Source organism: Tenrec ecaudatus, chromosome 17 (genome assembly GCF_050624435.1).
Source record: "Tenrec ecaudatus isolate mTenEca1 chromosome 17, mTenEca1.hap1, whole genome shotgun sequence".
Taxonomy (NCBI): domain Eukaryota; kingdom Metazoa; phylum Chordata; class Mammalia; order Afrosoricida; family Tenrecidae; genus Tenrec; species Tenrec ecaudatus.
The window spans coordinates 53,297,252-53,319,521 of NC_134546.1; the positions used below are offsets into that span (position 1 = coordinate 53,297,252).

Consider the following 22,270-nt stretch of genomic DNA (forward strand, 5'->3'; position numbering starts at 1 on the left):
GCCCCCCCCAAAAAAAATCACCCAAACCAGACATCTAGGCACGCTGGGTTCCCCATATAACTGCATTCCCTCATCCCCTTCTGTTTAAATTGGGTGCTTTAGGAAGGTATGTACAACTTTCTGAAAATGTTGACCAAATTGCACCCACCCCACCCCTGGACTGAGACATGAGATCACAGCTCCTTTTAGAGCTGACTGGGCCCCCAGACAGAAACGCAGGCAAGGGTCCTGGCATAGATTAATAGCTTTATAATAATGCGGCATAAAAGAAACTGGCTTCCATTTGTACTCTAGCCCTTAATCCACACGTTAGCTTGAGCAGTGCCTATTCACATTATTGTTGGCTTCACAGCCAATGTTGCTGTGGTCCAGAAAGTACCTTGTATGTAATATTACATTTCTTTGAAAGTGGTAACAAATAAAACTGACAACTTAATAACAAAAAGACAAATACACCAATCACAAAACAGGCAAAGGACTTGAATAGACATTTCACCAAAGGATTTTCCAATGGTCACTGAACACATGAACAGATGTTGTGTTAACAGCCATCAGAGAAATGCAAATCAAAACCACAACGTGATCCCACTTCACTCCCAAGAGGATGGCTAAGGTGAAATAAACAAACAAGCAAACAAATAATAGTGCCGCAAGACTGGAAAAAGTGGAACCCTGAACCAGAGCTGAGGAAAATGCAAAATTGATAACCACTGTGGAAAACAAAAACAAACTCATTGCCATTGAACTGATGCTGCATCATAGTGACCCTACGGGGCAGGGCAGCATGGCCCCCTCAGTTTCCTAGACTGTAGAAAAACCACTGCAGGCCTTGTGGACCACAGCCGCCCCTGCGCCCCAGGGTTTCTCTGTGGAAAACCAGTACACACAAACCTGCCTTGAGCGTTCTATGCTCTTATAAGAAACAAACATTTGTATGGAATCAAACTGACAACAGCAACTCCGAAGATGAGACAGAGGTCTTGGGGGGCGGGGGGCGGGGCATACAGTGCATTTATGTTCACAGGGAGGAACATCTCAGACAAGGAGGGTGAGAATGGTTGTACAACGGGAAAATGTCATCCACGTCACCGAATGATACGTGGAGAAGCTGTTGAACTGGTGTGTGCTTTCCTGGTGTATTATTCTCAGCAGTGGAAATAAAATACAAAAAATAATTAAGTGAAACCAGATATTTAAAAAGGAAGACAAGGCAGCAGGCCAAAACCCAAACCCCACCTCAAGATGGTGTCTCCTCTAGGGGATGGGCCACTTACCATATTCTTGATTTCCCTCCTTGGCCAAGCAGCTCATTTACCACAAGAACCCATGGGGTGTGCCTCCTATAGGAAAAAAAAAATGTTTTACGTCACTATAAATTAAATCAAATTTATTCATAAAAATACCAGCCTTACAAGTTTTTAACACGTTCTCAAACCACAACAAACATGAATCTTCATATAGTGGTGCTGTGAGTTCACTGACACGGCTCTTCTGGCTGCAGTCTCCATAATGCCCACCGAGCGACTGGGTGGAGCCCTGAAAACTGAGAGCATTCCCTCTTTTCCTGAGGGGTCTGAGCACAAGAAGGTAGAACAAGATGCAGACAGCATTATGATTCAGTTGTGAGGGGCTGTCAACAAAGTTCATGGTAACTACTGTAATTGGCAACTCTATTGAGAGCTTGGTCAATTTTGCCCTGGGCTGGGTATAAAACAAGCCATCTTAGAAGCAAAGGAGAGAGAATCTTGCTATCCTGAAGAAAGGAGAGCCAAGGGTGGATTGCATCTTTTGGACCCAATGTTCCCTGCACACAGCACTCCTTCCACCCAAGGTCAGGAAGCTATGACAGCGTTCAGCGACAAAAATCATCACAGAGTGAGAATGTGTACTTCGCAACACTATCAAAAGCCTAACTTCTTTCAAAACCGTGTTTGATTTGCGTAGCTAGTTTATGTACCCAGGGACTCAGGTGGACGCTGAAGAAGCCCTGCATTGTAATGGGAAAGGCAGGTGGAAATGAAAATTACTAACTATAAATGAAGCTCAGGGTTGGGGAGAGGTGCTGCCCAGAGAGGTGGGGTGACTAGGAGCACATGCTGTGTGTTCAGAAGCACAGCTGCAGTGAAGTCATGCGCACAGGTACTGCCAGAAACACTGCAGATTCACTTTGTGTGTGATTGTGAATTATTTTTCAGTCATTACAAATTCAGAAATATTTTCCCCACCCCTACATACATATCGTATGGGGTGATGAACCAGCTTAAGCAGCTTTGTCCCACTGGACAGAATGAGACTACTCCTACGGTTTCTGAGGGTGTACATCTTTACAGAAGACTCACTTCTGTAGAGATTTACTGGAGGTGCTGGAGAATACGGAAAGAACCATGGACTGCTAAAACCGCCATCGGTATGGGAAGAAGTAAGGCAGAGTAACAGGGTGCATTTACAGGACAGTCTGAAGCTCATTTCCTTCTTCAACCAGTACAGGACCACCACACTCCATGGTTTAGGCAAGGCCCCGGGGAAGGAGCTGACAGCTCAGCCCAGGGAGCTGAGGCAGGACATGATCTGACCTTCACCAAAGTTAAAGTAGACACTTTCCCTCTCGTTCCCTGGGAAACGACTGAAACATCTTCACCTCCAGGCCTCAGACAAATTGGCTAAACTATTACTGTTTGTATTTGCCTTCCAATAGTTGTCAAAAGACCCTTCCCGGGTGACCTGGCCACGGAATGCAGGGTCTGTGATAAGAGCTGTATAAAAGCTTGCCTCAAATAAAGAACCAGGCCTTAGAGGCTCTTCTCCTGGAGCCCCCTGCGCCCCAACTGTGTATCCTGTCTTCTGTCTCTATTCTGTTTTCTCAATTGCAACCATGCCCCTCTCCACCCTAGTTCAATTTGTGCACTGGCTCTCGCAGGCAAGGATGGAAAGCTCTGTCTTACATACTTTGGACATATTGTCAGAAGAGACCAGTCCCTGGAGAGGGACATCATGTTTGGTAAAGTAGGGGACAGTGAAAAAGAGGAAGGCCCTCAACTAGACGGACTGACCCAGTGGCTGCATCAATGGGCTCAGGCACAGGAACAATTGTGAGAATGGTGCAGGACGGTTAAGTGTTTCATTCTGTTGTGCACAGGACACTATGGGTCAGGCTCTACAACAAGAACAAATCCATACAGAGTTAGACTGCCTCATCTTTCTCCTGTGGAGCGAATGTTGGGCTTGAACCACTGACCTTGTACTACTGCTAACCCCAGAGCTTCTTTTGGATATAGTAAACTCACTGCCACAGAGTTGATGCTAACTCACAACCACCCTATTGGAGTTATAGTTTATATTAAGTACACGGGTTCTCAAAAAATAAAATTAAATGGAAGAAAAATAGTACTAATTTGCCATGGCAAATATCTGTAAAACAGATACCAGAATAGTTCAGTATATCCTAACCTAGAGGCTTCAGATTTTTTTACAAGCCATAAATACACAAACACAGACACATTTTATATCTTGACCCAGTTCACAATATATGCTTAGCTGAAACAATATTAATGTAATAATGCAGTTGTTCTCAACCTCCCTTATGCCATGACCCTTTAATACAGTTCCTCATGTTGTGGTGATGCCCCAATCATAACACTATTTTTGTTGCTACTTCATAATTGTAATTTTGCTACTGTTATGAATCGGGCGACCCCTGTGAAAGGGTCCTTCGAGCCCAAAGGGGTTGTAACGCACAGGTTGACAACCACTGTAATAATGCTTCCCCATTGTATTTAATGCACTCTGGTATTTTTCCTCTATTTCATTTTTATGCTGAATTAATTTATGATCCGCTGAGTCTCCAGTATGAAAAATACTGTCAAGCCTTTCCTTAAGAACTTTCATAATCTGAGATTTCATCAGAAGATGTCCGTTACCCCTGTAACTCAAATTCTACACAGAATAGACCTTCCTTTTCAGGAAACCTTATTTAACATAGCCTATCTTTACCTGGAGAAATCCCACCCAGAGGAACTAGGGAGACTGCACAGGTGCAGGGAATTGCTAGAAAGAATGGCCTCGCCCTGCAAGGAGAGTCCATGAAAGGAAAAGCAGCAGCTGGAACCAAGCACTTCCAGGATAGGCGCTTAAGCCATTTGTCCTCTTTGTCAGGTGAGTTTGCTTTGCTCGATGTTATTTCTCACTAAGCCCTTGCCAAGCATCAGGTCTTCTACTCACTCTCAATATCAGCATTCGTGTCTGCCTTCCCTAGCATGCATACTGTCCTCTAGGGTATTATTGGCATCTATGATATGTAGGATGCATCTGTCTCAGCCTACACAAGTGGAAGCTCTGGGAAAGCAGGGGCTTCTGTCGGTTTTCCAACCTCTCTGTCCCCAGAACATTGAAGGAAAAAAGTGTGGCAATGAATAAGCACTAATTACTTATTTGCCATCAACTTGTTTGGTTTTTTTGATGGCAGAGAGTTTGGAGTTTTGTTGTTTTTGCTGTTGAAATACTTAATTACTGGTGTATATATCCCCTTACTAAAGATTCTGTTCATCTTCTTCCTTTCCTTCCACCCTATACATATCAAAGCCTACCAATTCTTCAAGACAGCTCAAGTCATCTTCAGTTGGCAGAGAACTTACTCGTCACAAACCACAGTCCCTTGATCTAAATCCTTTACTTCTAAGAAGCATAACAAACGTGTATACTTACGATATAGAGGCATCCAAACCAAAAAAGCAAACTCACTGCCATCGAGTGTATTGTGACACACACACCCCGCCCCCCATGAACCCACAGGACAAGGTCTGTGGGTTCCCAGGTCTTTCCCCCATGGAGTGGCTAGTGGTTTCCAACTGCTGACCTTGCATTAGCAGCCCAACACATAACCCACTACGCCACCAAAGCTCCGGGAATTCCGACCAGCTTGGCTTACTCTGACACATGCAGTATCCAAATAGTCTGTGAAAGACCATGTGAGCGCTGGCATCTAGCAGGTGCTCAGTAAGTGTTATCCTTTTTTGCCTGCTTTCCTTATAAAGGGTTTTTCTTCTCGACAACATTGTAACAGCCTGAAGGAGAGGATTTGTATCTGAATTATCTACTCTTTCTCCCACCCAAGTCCCTTACAGATGACAGGCACTCAACAAAAATTCCAAAGGAAATATAGAAAGAAAGTGGGATGGTTGAAGGACTACCTACTGGTGGGCATCCCTAAATCAATTAGTGAAAGTGGACCTTCTTTTTAAGCAAAACAAAAACACCAGCGTGTTGCCTGCCATCCAGGTGGCTCTGACTCACCCTGACCCAGTGTGCTACAGCGTAGAACTGCCCCACTGGGTGTTCTTGGCAGAAGCAGCCCCATGCTTTTCTCCTAGGGCACCACTGGGTAGGGGCAAACTGCCAACAGTCTGAATCACCCAGGGACGTGTACAAGTATCCTACTACCCTTGCCAATTAAGACCATGGTAGGCTAGATATCTGAAACGTTTTTGTGGCATTATAAAATCACCATTTGGAAGCTATCATATTAATAATTCAGCTAAGAAACATCACTCAAAAAAAACCCCAAAAGTATGTATCATATGATTAAAATCTAAGGGAGGCGGGAGGAATGTCATGGAAGTTGGAAAGCAGACTGAGAAGATCAGGAAGCAATGCAGGAAAAGACATAAACTCTGAAGTCATGGACACGCAACCTGAAACCCTAGATGGCCACTACGTAGCTGTCTGATCTCAGAACGTGCTGAACATATTTGCGCCGCAGGTATTTTGAAGGGGAACCCTGGAGGCTTAGTGGTTAGGAGTTGTGCCACAAGCCACAACGTGTGCAGCTCGAAACCACAAGCTGCTCTTTGGGAGAACGACAGGCTTTCTACTCCTGCACACAGTGACAGTCTCAGAAACTCAAAGGGGCAGTCCTACCTGTCCCAGGGGTCTCTATTAGTGGGCTTCGACTCTATGATGGCTGTTATTGTATGTTTGGAGAGGTATTTTGAAAATAACATATATACAACATCTAATGGCACAGAACAAGCACTCAATAACTGTACCACTGCGGTGATACGTTTTCTGTATGATTCTCCATGTTGTCCAACGATCACTTTAGAAATTCATAATGACTTTAATGTACACAAATTTCTGAATCCAGATTAAGCTAGGTTTGGGCCTTGAATTTTTCAACCCAGTTATCTAAGCTATCTCACAAATGACCAGGTCTATTTCCCTCTCAGCGAGACAAAGTGAAAAGTTCGAGGGAAAACTACCTTTAAGTCCTCCCAGATACTGAGGCACCCCAAATCCTGACATACCATGTGCCTTATGCACTTTGTGGTAATAATTTGTGGTAAGAATTAATACCTAACTAATCCCTAGGCGTTAAGAGACTGAAGATGTCCCAAAAGGACAGTTCTTGCAAGATGACAGTCTGCTCCATTTTCCCCACTCCTCCCTTGGGTGCAGTCCCTCACGTGTCTGGATTCTGTGAACCACTGCGGGGTCCCACAGAACTCATGAAAGTCAGAGGAACTTTCTCACACGGTAGTGAGGGCTGTTCAGTTCAAAGTCTGAAGATCAAGCAGGGGTAAGCCGGAGGCTGGCTCCAGAGGACACACTCCACTCCTGGCTCTCACCAGTGATGAGATGACACCCTGCATCTGAAAAAACAAACCATGGCTCACTGCCATGGAGTCATTTTTGACTCATCGTGAACCTACAGCACTGACTGGAACATCCTCTGAGTTTCTGAGACTATAGTACTTGACAGGAGTACACAGTCTATCGCTCTCCCTGGGAGCTGGCTGATGATTTTGAACTGCTGACTAACAGAGGTGAGCTGCCCAAGGCATAACCACTATGCCACCTGGGCTTTCTTCTATAGGTGGGCTCATGTTATATGCAGCAGGATGGTAATGCAGGGAATCCTATTCACAATTTCTCACAGGTGAATCCTTTCTCTTGCCCCACCTTCTTGCCACACAATGCAGGGAGAGGTCTAGTGCGGATTACATGGTACAAATTTCACCCAAATGTAATAATCAATCTACTCTCTTGCCTGGACTGCATCTTACTTATGCACATATGACCTGGGCTTCTGGCAGCATGTTCCAGTAGACATTGGCCTCCTATTCATCTGAGTCAGGCAGACTTTTCCCAGGGCCACTCCAGAAGCAGTTTGTATTCCAACTCTCAGCTGTAGTGTAATATTCCTCACATCCATTCAAAGTAACAGTGACCAAGATAACGAATCGGCAGCAACTCAATGGCAGTTTGGTTTCAGTTTGGTGGTCCAATTCTCAGGCTCTTCTAAAGTCAAATCTTAACCTCATCCTATTTGTTAGTAGATAATGCCCTCGAAGATGGAGCAATAGCCACAGGCGTATGAAATCCAAAATTATAATATAGCACATAAGGGATTATGGCTGGAAGGGCCATATTAGCTGGGTATAACTCATACTTCTATTCAATGTGACATCAAACTCTCTCTCAGCTAAAGTCAGTTATATTTAACATGCATGACATTTTTAAAGTCAAGAAAGTTCTCCGGGAAGTTAACAAACAAGCTTATCACAAAGTGCAAATTAATTCACATACGTAAGGCATGTTTATGTCACAGAATTTTTAAATACCACACAGGATTTAAGGGAGACCTGGTAGTACAGTCATTGAGCCCTCAGCTGGTAACCATAAGGACAGCAGTTTGAGCCCATTAGCCACTACACAGGAAAAAGTTACAGCCTAAGAAATGCTGTAGGGCTTCGCTGTGAGTCTGAATCAACTCGAAGACAGGGGGTTTATCAAGGATTTGTGGAGACCAGGTCACTTAATAATAGCAAGTGCTGACAAGGATATAAAGAATTGAAACCCTTATACGCTGTGGGTGGAAAAGTAAAATTGCATGTCTATTTTGCAAAACAGTTCCTCAAAATGCTCAACATAAACCATACACCCAACAAGAACCTAATAATAAATATATATATATAATTTTACACTACACAAATTACTCAATCATAAAATGGGCAAAGAACTTGAATATTAGACATTTTTCTGAAGATATTCAAATAGCCACCAACTACATGAAAAGATGTGTAACATCATTAGCCATTATAGAAATACAAATCAAAATCACAATGAGATTCATTTCACGCTAACTAACATGAATATGCAGATGGCACAACGTTGATTTGAAGTGCTAACTGATGAAAATTAAAGACTGAGGTGCCGAAGGGATCAAGGAATAAAAAAATCATATCATTGTGAATGAGGGGGAGTGTGGAGTGGGGACCCAACGCCCATCTGTAGGCAAATGGACATCCCCTTATGGAAGGGTAGCAGGGAGGAGATGAGCCAGTCAGGGTGCAGTGTAGCAACAATGAAACATACAACTTTCCTCTAGTTCCTAAATGCTTCCTCCTCCCCCAGCTATCATGATCTCAATTCTACCTTACAAATCTGGCTAGACCAGAGGATGTACACTAGTACAGATAGGAACCGGAAACACAGGGAATCCAGGACGGATGAACCCTTCAGGACCAGTGGTGAGAGTGATGATACTGGGAGGGTGAAAGGAGGGTGGAATGGAAAGGGGGAACCGATTACAGGGATCTACATTTAACCTCCTCCCTGGGGGACGGACAATAGAAAAGTGGGTGAAGGGAGACATCAGACAGTGTAAGATATGACAAAATAATAATTTAAAATTAGCAAGGGTTCATGAGGGAGGGGGGAAGAGGGAAGGAGGGGGAAAATGAAGAGCTGATGCCAGGAGCTTAAGTGGAGGGCAAATGTTTTGAGAATGATGAGGACAATGAATGTACAAATGTGTTTTACACACTTGATTTATGTATGGATTGTGATAAGAGTTGTATGAGCCCCCAATAAAATGATTAAAAAGCAACAGACTACAACCTTCAGTATGGATTACAATTCAATGTAGAAAGCAAAAATCCACAGAGACCAATACACAACATGGAAAAAAATGGAGAAAAGAATGGAGTTGTCAAGGATTTCATTTCCCTTGCTTCAACCATCAATGCTCTTAGAAGCACCAGTCAAGAAATCAAATCACACATGGCATTGGAAAAATCTGCCACACAAGACCTCTTTAGAGCACTGAAGGCCAGGATGTCACTGTGAAGACTGTAAAGCAAGTCAATGAATCTGCGATGGCCTCATATGCATGCACAAGCTGGACAATGAATAAAATGACCAGAGAACTGATGCAGCTGAATTATGGTGCTGGCAAAGAATACAGAAAGTACAATGTAACCCTAGAAGAACAAATAAAGCTATCATGGAAGCAGTACAGCCAGAATACTCCTTAGAAGCAAAGATGGCAACACTTGCTTCACATACATGTTCTCAGGAGGGACCAGTCCCTGGAGAAGGACATCATGCTTGGTAGAGTCATCAAAAAAGAGGTAGATGTTTACCAACATGTTGGCCCTGGGGGCACCTTATAGCTACCATATGAACAATGTGTTCAAATATAACAATGTTTAGGATGGTACAATTCTGGGCAGCATTTTGTTCCTTCTCTATATAGTTGGCTATAAATTGGAACAGATTCAACAGCACCTAGAAACAACACATTACGGTAAAAAAAAAAACGTATTTTTTAATGTTTTTAACAGAAAATAACAAATTTTGGGAAGAATGTGAAAAAATGGAAACCTTACCCACTGCTGGTAGGAATATAAAATGGTACGGCCACTGTGGAAAACAATGTGGTAGTTCTTCCACAAACTAAAACTAGCCTTGTCACACCCACACTCGTACCCATGCTCATACCCACACCCACATCCCTGCCCATGCCCATGCCCATGCCCCCCCACACACACACCCATACCCCATACCGATGCTAATGCCCATACTCACGCCCAAATCTACTGCCATTACATCAATTCCAACTCATAATGACCATATATAGGGTTTCTGAGTTTTTGTAAATATTTTCAGGAGCAGAGAATGCCATCTTTCTCTCACAATGACTGAGGTTAGCAGTTCAGCATTTACCCAACATGCCACCAGGGCTCCTGATAACTACCACATGTCCCAGCAAGTCCACTTCTAGATATATTCCCAAAAGACTTGAAAGCAGCGGTTCAAACAGAGACCTGTACACCTATTCTTTACATTACTATTTATAATCGCCAAAAGGTGAAAGCAACCTAAATGTCCATCACCAGATGAATGGATATACAAAATGTAATACATGCATACAATGGGATACTAGTCAGCCAGTAGGGAAAATGAAGTTTGACAAATGTTACAATATGCAAGATGGTTGTCCAGGTAGAATCGCTCGCCCAGTGCTCCTGCTGTTAGACCAGAAAATTAAGAAGGGCATGGGAAGCAAGCTTGAGGAGAAAGCAATAGGACCTATGGTTCCAGAAGGATTTGGGGAAGGTGGTGGTGGAAGAAGGGAGCAGTGAGCAAAGAGCATCATAGACAGGGGAACAACTAGGAAAGTAAAATGAGGAGGACTTAAGAGATCCTGAAGCAATAGCAATCTAGCTGAGAGAAATTACTAAGAGGCAAAAGAAGGGTGAGCATGATGGTGGGACAGGAGGAAGGTAAAAGGAAACAAAGGAAAGATCTAGGAAGCAACACTATAAACACAGATATAAAGATAGGTGTGAACAAATATAAATACATTAATTCATAAAATAGAGGTAATGGACTATGTACATATATTTACATAGCAATATACTGATGCAGTGGACAGACTTTGGGTCTCTGCTCAAGCCCTGCCTCAATGCAAGAACACTTTGTTCTCACAAACTGGGATTCAGTGATGCTCACCCTTCCTGCACAATCGTGGAAGACAAAATGGGTGCAAAAGCAAATGTGGTGAAGAAAGCTGATGGTGCCTGGCTATTGGGGTCTTAAAGGCCTGAAAGTAAACAAGTGGCCATCTAGCAGAGAACCAACAAGCCCGCATGGAAGAAGCACACCAGCAGCCTGTATGATCATGAGGTGTCTACAGGATCGGATAACAGACATCAGAAGACCCAAAACAAACAAAGAAAAAACTATATTGTTGATAACAAGGGGAGGTCGGAGCAGAGATCCAAAACCCATTTGTGGACAATGGGATATCCCCTCATAGAAGGGTCACCAGGGTACAGTATAGCACCGATGAAACACATAATATTCCTTTGGTTCTTTGAGGCTTCCTCACCCTCCACTATCATGACCCCAGTTCCTACCTTTCGATGAAGGCTATGCCAGAACATGTACATAGGTAGACCTAAGAGCACAGGACACACAGAATCCAGGAACAGGAATGGGAGTATTGATACCAGGAAGGAGAAGAGGGGGAAAGGATCGAAATGACCAACACATAACCACACACCCTCAGGGTAGGGAGTGGGGAGACAGAGGTTGGTATAAGATATGAAAATAGTATGAATTTATAACTTATCAAGGACCCACCAGTGGGTGGGAGGGAGGGAGGGGGGAAAGAGCTGATATCAAGGGTTCAAAGGGAAAGTAAATGTTTACAAAATAATGATGGCAACATGTGTACAAATATGCTTGATACAATTGATGTATGTACAGATTGTTATTAGAGCAGTAAGAGCCCCCAATAAAACGGTCTTAAAAATTAATCCTCAAACCAAAAATATCTCTAGAGATCTCTTAAAACCAAACAATAGCTTGGTTTAACTATGTTTTTTAAAAGATCTCTCTGAAATAACAAAATCCAGTAGCAAATTGACAGATTTTGCCAACAGACTTGAGGAGGCAGAGAATCACACCAGTGACCTAGAGGATAACCAAGCAGACCTCAGCAAATGGGAAAGGTAGTCAAATAAGATAATCATTGAAGATGAAGAGAAACTGAGAGCCATGTCTGATGCTATGAAGAGGAAGAATGTTAGAATAATTGGACTACCAGAACAAGACACGGCAAAGAAGTCAACAGCAAAAATAGCAAGGGAATTCTTAGAGGAAAGCTTCCCCAGCTTAGTAAATGAAAATCAGGCCACCATTCAGGAGACTGAAAGAACACCAACCAGAGTGAATCACAAGAAGAAGTTACCAAGACACACAATTGTCAAATTATCCAACTATGAGGAAAAGGAGATCATAAAAGCAGCTAGTGAAAAGCAAAGAGTCATGTATAAAGGTACCCCAGTAAGAGTACGTTCATACCTATCAGCGGAAACGATGAAGAGGAGGAAGGAATGGAGTAAGATATTCCAAAAATTGAAAGAAAACAATGCAAACATAAGAATACTTTACCCGGTCAAATTATCTATTATGATAGATGGAGAAGTAAGAGTCTTCCCATACAAGGACAACCTCAAAGAATACATATTAAAAAAAAAACCCAGCCCTACAAAAGATCCTTGCAAATCCAATATGGGCAGAAGATCAACACTGACGGAGGTTCAAATAAGAGACCATCACATAGAACAACTCCGCTATAGGCCGACAAAGAGGAAACAGCCCCCAGAATAGCATTTGGCTCAATAGTGGAAAGAAGGCAAACATAAACCACACACACAACACAAGCAGTTAAGATAGATAGGTAAGAAAACACCCAACACAAAAAGTACAAGATGACATCACAGAGTCCACAAATGGAATGTAATAACACTGAATATCAATGGCCCAAACTCAGGCATTAAAAGGCAGAGGCTAACAGACTGGCTCAGAAAACATAACCCATCGATCTGCTGCCTACAGGAGACACATCTCAAGCTTGCAGACAAAAACAGATTGAGAATTAAAGGCTGGAGAAAAATATACAAAGCAAGTGGCAATGCAAAAAAAAAAAACCAGGGGTAGCGACCTTAATATCTGACCAAATTGACCTCAAGATACAGGCCATCACAAGAGACAAGGAGGGGCACTATATAATGCTCAAAGGAACATTAGACCAAGAACCAGTTAGCATAATAAATATATATTCGCCTAACGAGAGACCTGCGAAATTTGTAAATCAAACACTCCAAAAGATGAAAAAAGAAATCACAGGCTCAACAATTATAGTTGGTGACTTTAATACACCACTCTCTGAAAAAGACAGATCATTGGGAAAGAAACTCAACAAGGAGGTTACAGATCTAAACAGTACAATTGGACGACTTAACTTGATAGATATTTTCAGAGCCTTCCACCCACATGCAAAAAGAAAATTCAAATTCTTTTCAAGCCCACATGGTACATATTTGAAAACAGACCACATGCTGGGACACGAGTTGAACTCGAGTAAATTCAAGCACAAAGAGATTATACAGACATTTCTCTCTGATCACTGTGACATAAGCCTGGAAATTAACAGAAGGATGGTGGAGAAAACAAGGGCAAACAATTGAAGGATGAACAATTCTCTATTGCAAAAGGTGTGGGTATTGACCCAGATCAGAGATAAAATCAGGAAGTTTCTAGAAACCAATGAACAAAAAGACGACATACCAAAAACCTTTGCGATACAGCAAAAGCATTTATCAGAGGAAGACTTATAGCAATAAATGTACACATGAAAAAAGACTCGTGGATGACATGCTGGCACAAAACTTAAACCAATTGGAACAGAGTCAACAGAACAACCCTACTAATAGCAAGAGGATAGATATAATCAAAATCAGAGCTGAGTTACAGGAGAGGGAAAACAAGAAAACTATGGGAAGAAATTAATGCAGCTAAAAGTTGGTTCTTTGAAAGAATTAACAGAATTGATAGACTGCTGGCAAATCTAACCAAAGAAAGTAAGGAACAAATGACAATTGCAAAGGATGAGGGATGAAACAGGGGACATTACAATGGACCCTAATGAAATCAAAAGGATAATTACACAGTACTATGAAGGCCTATACTCTAACGAATTCAACAATTTGGAAGACATGGGCAAATATTTGGAAACACAATCCTTCCTTAGACTATCCAAGATGGATGTCAAGAACCTCAACAGACCCATATCTATGGAAAAAATAAACAAGGTTATCAAGGGATCACCAACCAAAATCCCCCGGGACAGATGGCTTCACAGGATAATTCTATCAAGTATTCAGGGAAGAACTGACACCAAGTCTATACAAACTCTTCCAAACATAGGAAAAGACAGAAAACTCCCAAACTCTTTCTATGAAGCTAGTATAACTCTGATATGTAAAACAGGCAAAGATCCCACAAGAATTGAGAACTACTAACCAATATCATTAATGAACATTGATGCAAAAATCTTGAACAAAATACTGACCAATAGAATACAAAAGCATATTAAAAAAATAATTCGCCGTGACAAAATGGGATCCATACCAGGGATACAGAGATGGTTTAACATACAAAAGACCATGAGCATTATTCACCACATTGGCAGGAAAAACGATAAATACCACATGATACTATTGATAGATGCTGAAAAAGCATTTGACAACATCCAACACGCATTCCTGTTTAAGACACTCAAGAAGATAGGAATAGAAGGAAAATTCGTTAATATTATAAAAGCTATATATGAAAAAAGCAACAGCCAACGTGGTAGTTAACAGAGAAAAGATAAAAACAATTCCACTGAAAAAGGGAACCACATAAGGATGTCCTTGTCCCCAGTCTTATTTAGCATTGTACTGGAGGTCCTAGCTAACAACATAAGACAAAGGAAAGATATTAAAGGTATTTATCTGGGGAAGGAAGAGGTGAAATTAACATTATTCGCAGACAATATGATTCTATACATCGAAGATCCCTTAAACTCCACAAATGGAGTGTTAGAAGCAATAGAGGAATATGGCTGAATGGCAAGATACAAAATCAACAAACAGAAATCTATTGGGCTGCTCTACACATCAGACAAGATCACAGAAGAGATGATTAAAAAGGTAGTACCCTTTACTATTAGGCAAGCACAAATTGAAATATATAGGGATATGCCTGACTAAAAATATGAAAAATTCTATGAGGAAAATTATAAAGCACTACTACAAGAAACCAAGAATGACCTCAACAAACGGAAGAACCTCCCATGCTCGTGGATTGGCACACTCAGTATAGTAAAGATGTGAGTTCTGCCCAAGGCACTCTATAAGTTCAATGCTATCTCAATACGAATACCATCATACTTCTTCAAAGCACTGGAAAAACCGATTACGAACTTCATATGGAGGGGGAAGAATCCCAGAACTAGCAGAAAACTCAAGAAGAAGGATAAAGTGGGAGGGCTGCTCTATCTGACTTTAGCACATACTATACAGCCACAGTAGTGAAAACAGTGTGGTACTGGTATAACGACAGATATTCAGACCAAAGGAAAAGAGCTGAGGACCCAGAAATAAAATCATCAGCATACAGGCAACTGATCTTTGAAAAGGGCCCAAAAAAAATAGTAAATGGGAAGCAGATGCCCTCTTCAATAAAGGGTGCTGGAAAATATGTGGAGAAAAATGAAGCAAGACCCTTACCTCACTCCATGCACAAGAATAAACTCAAGGTGGATCAGAGATCTTGAGATAAAAACCCAAACAATTAGGGCCATTAATGAGGGAATTAGGACAAACCTGAGAACCTTGGCACAGGGAACACATAGGCTATCAGAAATAGGGAAGGATGCAAATACAGAGGAGTCACAAATAGACAAGTGGGATATACTGAAGATAAATCACCTGTGTACATCGAAAGAATTCACCAAGAGAGTAATAAGAGAGCCCACCGACTGGGAAAACAGCTTTAGAAATGACACATCAGACAAAGGCCTTATTACTAAAATCTACAATACTTTCCAGGCTTACAATAAGAAAAAAAACTAACTGCCCACTGAGGAGGTGGGCAAAGGACCTAAACAGAAATTTCACAGTCTGAAACCCGAATGGCCAATAAACATGAGAAAATGTTCCCGATCATTAGCCATAAGCAAAATGCAAATTAAAACAACTATGAGGTACCACCTAACACCCTCAAAGATAGCCCAATTCAAAAAATCAGAAAGCAACAAATGTTGGAAGGGCTGTGGTGAGACAGGAGCTCTCATCCACTGCTGGTGGACCTGTAGGTATGTACAGCCACTATGGAAATCGATTTGGTGGTTTCTCAAACAGATGGAAATAGAGATACTATATGACCCAGCAATACCCCTACTGGGCATATACTCAAAAGAGGCAAGAAACACACCAAGGCCAGACATCTGTGCTCCAATGTTCATTGCGGCACAGTTCACAATTGTAAGGAGTTGCAAACAATCCAAATTTCCATCAACAGACGAATGGATTAAAAAACTGTGGTACTTGCATACAATAGAGTACTATGCATCGCTAAAAAGCAGTGATGAATGCATGAAGCATATCACCACATGAAGAGAAGTGGAGGAAATCATGCTAAGTGAAGTAAGCCAAGCACAAAAGGACAAGTACAACATGAGTCTGCTGAGGTAAGTTTATTTTTTTTAAAAGAAAAGAAAATGCGAAAGAAGCACAGGGAAAAAGCTACTGTATACAAACACTCCAAGGGTGAGGTCCAGGGAGTATAGCAGGGACCAAACCAAATCCAGGGGTATATATGATAGCCAACTAAAAAGTGGGGGTTGGGGGAAGGAAAGAGCGGGAAAAACAGATGTGTAGTGGGGAAATAGGGCACTGACCCACCCAAGGGCAGGGTATTGTTTGTGTCTCCACAGGGAAACAGGGATCAGACCTAAATCCAGGGTTCCGGATGCGAATGCAACATGCTGGCATGAAAAGGGGAGTCAGTGGAGGAGCCTGAGGGCTCAGCCTCCATACCAGCCACGTGGAATACTGTCCTTCCCCCCAGCAGAATTTAGTTTAGAGAAGGCACGGAAGCTGCAGATAGAGGAGAGGGACATGTCTGATCAGAGCACATGGGAGCAAATGAAAGAGGAGGAAGAGAGAGTAGAGCACATCCTGGCCCACCAGGCCTGGAGGACAATATCCCCGCTCTGAACAGCCAATGAACAGAGTAGACCATATGGCTGATCCCACTATGAAGCACGACGCCCCTCGCTGACCCATGGCCCTATGGGAGACAACACTGGAGACTCAGTGTTGGGATTGGCCCAGATTGACCCCACGACACTGAGGCAAAACACTAAAGGCATGAGAGAGAGCAACTAGGGGAGCAGAGCAGGAGCTCCCGAGGGAGTGCAAAGGATAGACTCTGGGGCCAGAGCATGGCACCCCATCAGACTTGATTGGAGGACACACCTAGAGGTAAAAAAATCAAACCTTGATCTATTTACAGGTCTTTCTTTCTTTTAAAAATTTTAAATTTTTTTTCTTTTTCATTAATTAACTTATTCTTTTATGGGCCATTTTCTTTTTTGTTGTCATCGTTGTGTTCTCTTTTGTCGCTTTGTCTTGCTATGCCTTGTTTTTTGGTGCATATATATATATATAGATATGCAGATCTATCTAGATAAAATAGGCTGGATGAACAGTCTGGCAGAGAAAACAATGGGACCGATGGTTCTGGGGGACATGGGAGAGGGGGAGAGGGGTAAGGAGGTGGTGTTGACCAACCCAGGGACGGGGGAGCAACAAGTGATCCAAAATCAGTGAGTGGCCTGGTAGGGATTCAGCAAGGGCAATGTAACCAAGAAAAATTACTGAAACCCAAATGACGACTGAACATGATAGTGGGACAAGAGGAAAGTAAAAGGAAATACAGGAAAGAATAAGGAGACAAAAGGTATTTATAGCGGTCTAAATACAGGCATGTACATATGTAAATATATTTATATAGGATGGTGGGGAAATAGATCTATGTGCATATATTTAGAGGTTTAGTATTAAGGCAGCAGATGGACACTGGACCTCCACTCAAGTTTACTCAATACAAAACACTTTGTTCTATTAAGTTGGCATTCCATGATGCACACCTTCCCAACATGATCACTGAAGACAAATGTACGCATAAGCATCTGTGGTGAAGAAAGCTGATGGAGTCCGGCTATCAAAAGATCGGTCTTAAAGGCTTGCAGGTAAATAAGCAGCCATATAGCTTAGAAGCATCAAAGCCCACACAGAAGAAGCACACCAGCCTATGTGACCACGAGGTGTAGAAGGGACCAAGTATCAGACATCAAAGAACAAAAAATCCTATCACTGGGTGCCCACCTTCCCGATCACTGAAGACAAATGTGTGCATAAGCAAATGTGGTGAATAAAGCTGATGGTGCCCAGCTCTCAAAAGATATAGCATCTGGGGTCTTAAAGGCTTGAAGATACACAAGCAGCCATCTAGCTCAGAAGCAACAAAGCCCACATGGAAGAAGCACACCAGCCTGTGTGACCACGACATGTCAAAGGGAGCAGGTATCAGGCATCAAAGAACCAAAAATCTATCCTTGTAAATGAGTGTGAGTGCAGTGTAGAGACTCAAAGCCCATCTGTAGGCAACTGGACACTCCCTTACTGAAGGGTTGTGGGGAGGAGAAGAGTCCGTCAGGATGCAGGGTAGCAATGGTGAAACATACAACTTTCCTCTACTTCTTAAATGCTTTCTCTCCCCACTATCATGATCCCAATTCTACCTTACAAATCTGGCTAGACCAGAGGATGTACACTGGTACAGACAGCAAATGAAAACAGGGAATCCAGGACAGATGACCACTTCAGGACCCGTAGTGAAAGTGGCAAATACCTGGAGGGTGGAAGGAAGGTGGGGTCGAAAGGGGGAACTGACTACAAGGATCTACGTATAACCTCCTCCCTGGGGGATGGACAACAGAAAAGTGGGTGAAGGGAGACGTCGGACAGTGTAAGAAATGACAAAATAATAAAATTCACGAATTATGAAGGTTTCATGAGGGAGAGGGGAGCAGGGAAGGAGGGGGAAGATGAGGAGCTGATATTAAGGGCTCAAGTAGAAAGCAAATGTTTTGAGAAAGATGATGGTAACAAATGCACAAATGTGCTTGATACAATGGATGGATGTATGGATTGTGATAAAAATTGTACGAGCCCCCAATAAAATGATTTAAGAAAAAAACAAAAAAGAACACTCTTGAGCCTTATGCTCTTTTAAGAATTATCTGTATGAGAGCTCATTAAAAGGAAGCTGAAGGTGGCAAGGTGGCAGTGAATGTATGGTAATGGGGAAGGGATCACCTAGAAGCGGAGGAGAATGATGGTTCTACAACCAGAAGGCTCCAATCAGTGCCCCCAAATAGTACATTTAGAAATGGTTGGATCAGTGTACGTTTTGTTGTGTATGTTCTAAATAACAAATTAATAGACTGTATACAGTGGAACAGAATTCCCATATGACCCAGACATTCCACTCCAAGTAATCCCCACAGGAAAACGAAAACTCTGTCCACATTAAAACTTACACATGAGCCTTCACAGCGGCATTACTCATCATAGCCAAAGCAGGGCAACGCCATGTGCTGTAGCCTTGCAATGACACACAATTCCACTAATAACAAGGAGCAAGCGACAACATGGGAGAACCCTGAAAACATTCCAAGTGAAAGAAGCTAAGCACAAAAACTCAATATCGTACTGATTCTACTTAGGTGGAATGCCCAGAAGAGGCAAGTCCACAGGGATAGAAAGTAAATTAGAGGTTGCCTGGAGCTGGGGGAGAAGTCCTTGGATGTTGTAAACAATTTAAGCATTCAACTACTCACCCAGCAGTGCCTGGGAAGAAATGCCTGGTCGTCTAATTACAAAGGATCCTAGGGAGAGCAGTTCAGCTCTGCACCCATGGAGTTGCCGTCAGAAGAAATGGACTCTGGGCAGCTGCTTTGGTTTGGGTTTAGGGGGCCGGGCAGAGGGATGGGTGGCCAAGAATGGAAGTGCGGTTTCCTTCAGAGGTGTCAAAAATGTTCTCAGAGTAAATTATGTGGATTCACCACTTGTGAATACAATAACCAAACCAAAACCAAACTCACTGCCATCGAGTCAATGCCAATCACAGTAACTCAAAAGCACTCATGCTAGTTCTTTGAAAAACCTAGAACCCGGGTCGGAAGGAAAGGGAGAGGAGTTTCCATTATGGATGACAGAAAATTCTGGAAGCAAATAGTGGTGATGTGTGCACTGAGCCTAATTAATGCTATTGAAGTGTGCGTGTAAAAAGAAAACGTGAGGTGATAAGTGCTTATTATATACGAGAGGGGTCAAAAAAATTGGTGAGAAAATGGAATTAAAAGGAAAAGGGATGCATTTTACACAACAAAAAAAGGCACGGAAATGTATTTCTCAATAAAGCTGTTTTCTTTTTAAAAAGGAAAAAAGCTTTCTCCTAACCCAGAATTTCAAACATTTCAATCATTCAATTATTACCATTGTATGTGCCATAACTAAGCACCCCACATACTATTATTTACATCATATTTTTCTTTAAATAGAATCAGTTTTTCACTGAAGTTTAAAGGTTCTCTTATAACCTCTATAGGAATTATCAGGTAATATAACAAATAATAATGTGGCAAAATAGTGATGTTATTGCTGTTACTTGCTGTGGAGCCGATTCAAATAAATAAAAGCTGGAAGACGCTGGGCTCAAGAAGACAATGGCCAACAAGAAAATGCAGCACAGTCAGAAGACATCAGTCAGGCAGAAATGAACACCAGGACTGCCTGGGCTCCCACTCTCTGAACACGCCTATGGTGAACAGAATTCTCATCTTACCCTGCCCGGTAGGGCCAGGATGCCAGGAGACACCTGAGAACCCTGGAGAAGGGAATGTAAGATTGGTGCCAGGTGAGGTCTCTCTGTCTCTCTCTCTCTCTCTCTCTGTCCCCCGCCCCCTTTGATCTGAATTTGGATAAGTGTGTTCTGAAAAGGTAGGCAGGTAAGCTGGCCCAAAGTGAGAAAGCAGCCTGATCGCAGCAATAGGCTGCAGTGGTTGAGCACGTGGCTGCTAACTGAAAGGTCCACAATTCAAACCCACTAGCTTCTATAGCAGCACCGCTCAACCTATGGGTTGCGACGCCCTTGGGGGTCAAACGACCCTTCCTCAGGGATCACCCAATACACCACAGTAGCAAAATCACTGTTATGAAATAGCAACAAAAATAATTTTATGGTTGGTGGTCGCAAGGTTGAGAACCACTGCTCTATTGGAAGAGTCCTGGTGGTGTAGTGGTTTCAAGGTGGGCGACTAACTGCAAGGTCAGCAGTTCAAAACTGCCAGGCAGCCAGCTTGTGGAAGAGAGGTGAGACTTTCTATGCCACTCTGGAGAACTCACAGGAGCAGTCAGTCCTGTTCTGCCCTATAGGCTCTCAATGAGTCTTGATGGCAATGAATTTGTTTTTAAAGTCTCTATAAGATAGAAAGATGAGGCTTTCTACTCCTGTAAAGAGCTACAATCTCAAAAACCCAGAGACAATTTGACCATGTCCTATGGGGTCGTTATGGGTCAGAATCGGCTGGACAGCAGTGAGTGAGAGAACTCTATAGGTCACTATGGGTCAGCCTTGACGTGATGGCAGTGAATTTGAGTTCCGGAGCTTCAGCATGGCAGAAAGATGTAGCAGCCTGCTTCCATCAAGCGCACCGTCTGGGAACCCCGGGGAGGCAGTTCTACTGTCCTATGGTGTAGCTATGAGCCAGAATCAACTCAGTGTCAGCAGGTTTGCTCTTTAGACCTAGCTAAAGCTAAGACAGTGCTTCTATGGATTGTTGTCATGTTTGCCATGATGTTGTAGGGAAAAGGAGGTTTACAATCACAGGTTCTCTCCAATATTCACTGTATCTATTACCCAGATTTTCATCTTCTCTGACGCAAAATTTGAGTATTTGCCTTCTCAAGTCCGGTACTTTAAGTACTGCTGTGGTAGGCATACTCAAGCCATCAATAATTTTTCACATCTTTGCTAAATGGAAAATGAATGTGTCATGTTAAAAAATGAATGTTTTATGAACCTACAGAGACCGAAAATAGAATAAGGGTTTCTGGGGTACAATGGTCGGGGTGGCAAAAGGGAGCTGAAGTCAAGGAGCACAAGAAAGATAAACATGTTTTCAAACTGAATGCCGTCGCAATTGTGCAGTACTGCTTGATGTGATTGAACTATGAAATGTTATCTGAATTAGCTCCCAATAAAATGGTTTTGTGAGGGGGGGAAAAACACGAATCTTTTAAAGAGTAATATAGATACTATTGTAAATTACCTAATGAGGTTTTTGGTTGTAATCACTCCCATATAGAGCTATGAATATTCTCAAGCAAGAAGAATTTTACTCTCCCAAAAAACTGGAATGCCTAACTGAAAATATCAAAACTACCGCTTTCCCAATACTGTATCAAAAACAGGTAAAACACATACTGCTATCTTTTATATATATAAGTATATAATTTTATTGGGG

At 42.4% G+C, this 22,270-nt stretch overlaps 1 protein-coding gene across 4 annotated transcripts in view; it reads right to left on the minus strand.

Annotated features, from left to right (window-relative positions):
* Positions 1 to 22,270, minus strand: part of SCAPER (S-phase cyclin A associated protein in the ER) — a 414,928-nt gene that overhangs the window by 390,584 nt on the left and 2,074 nt on the right. For all 4 annotated transcript variants that reach the window (XM_075535309.1, XM_075535310.1, XM_075535311.1 and 1 more), the window contains exon 2: positions 1,275 to 1,340. In XM_075535309.1, the coding sequence (XP_075391424.1) occupies positions 1,275 to 1,311 (37 nt within the window). In that variant the 5' untranslated portion in view covers positions 1,312 to 1,340. The remainder of the gene's footprint in view (positions 1 to 1,274; positions 1,341 to 22,270) is intronic.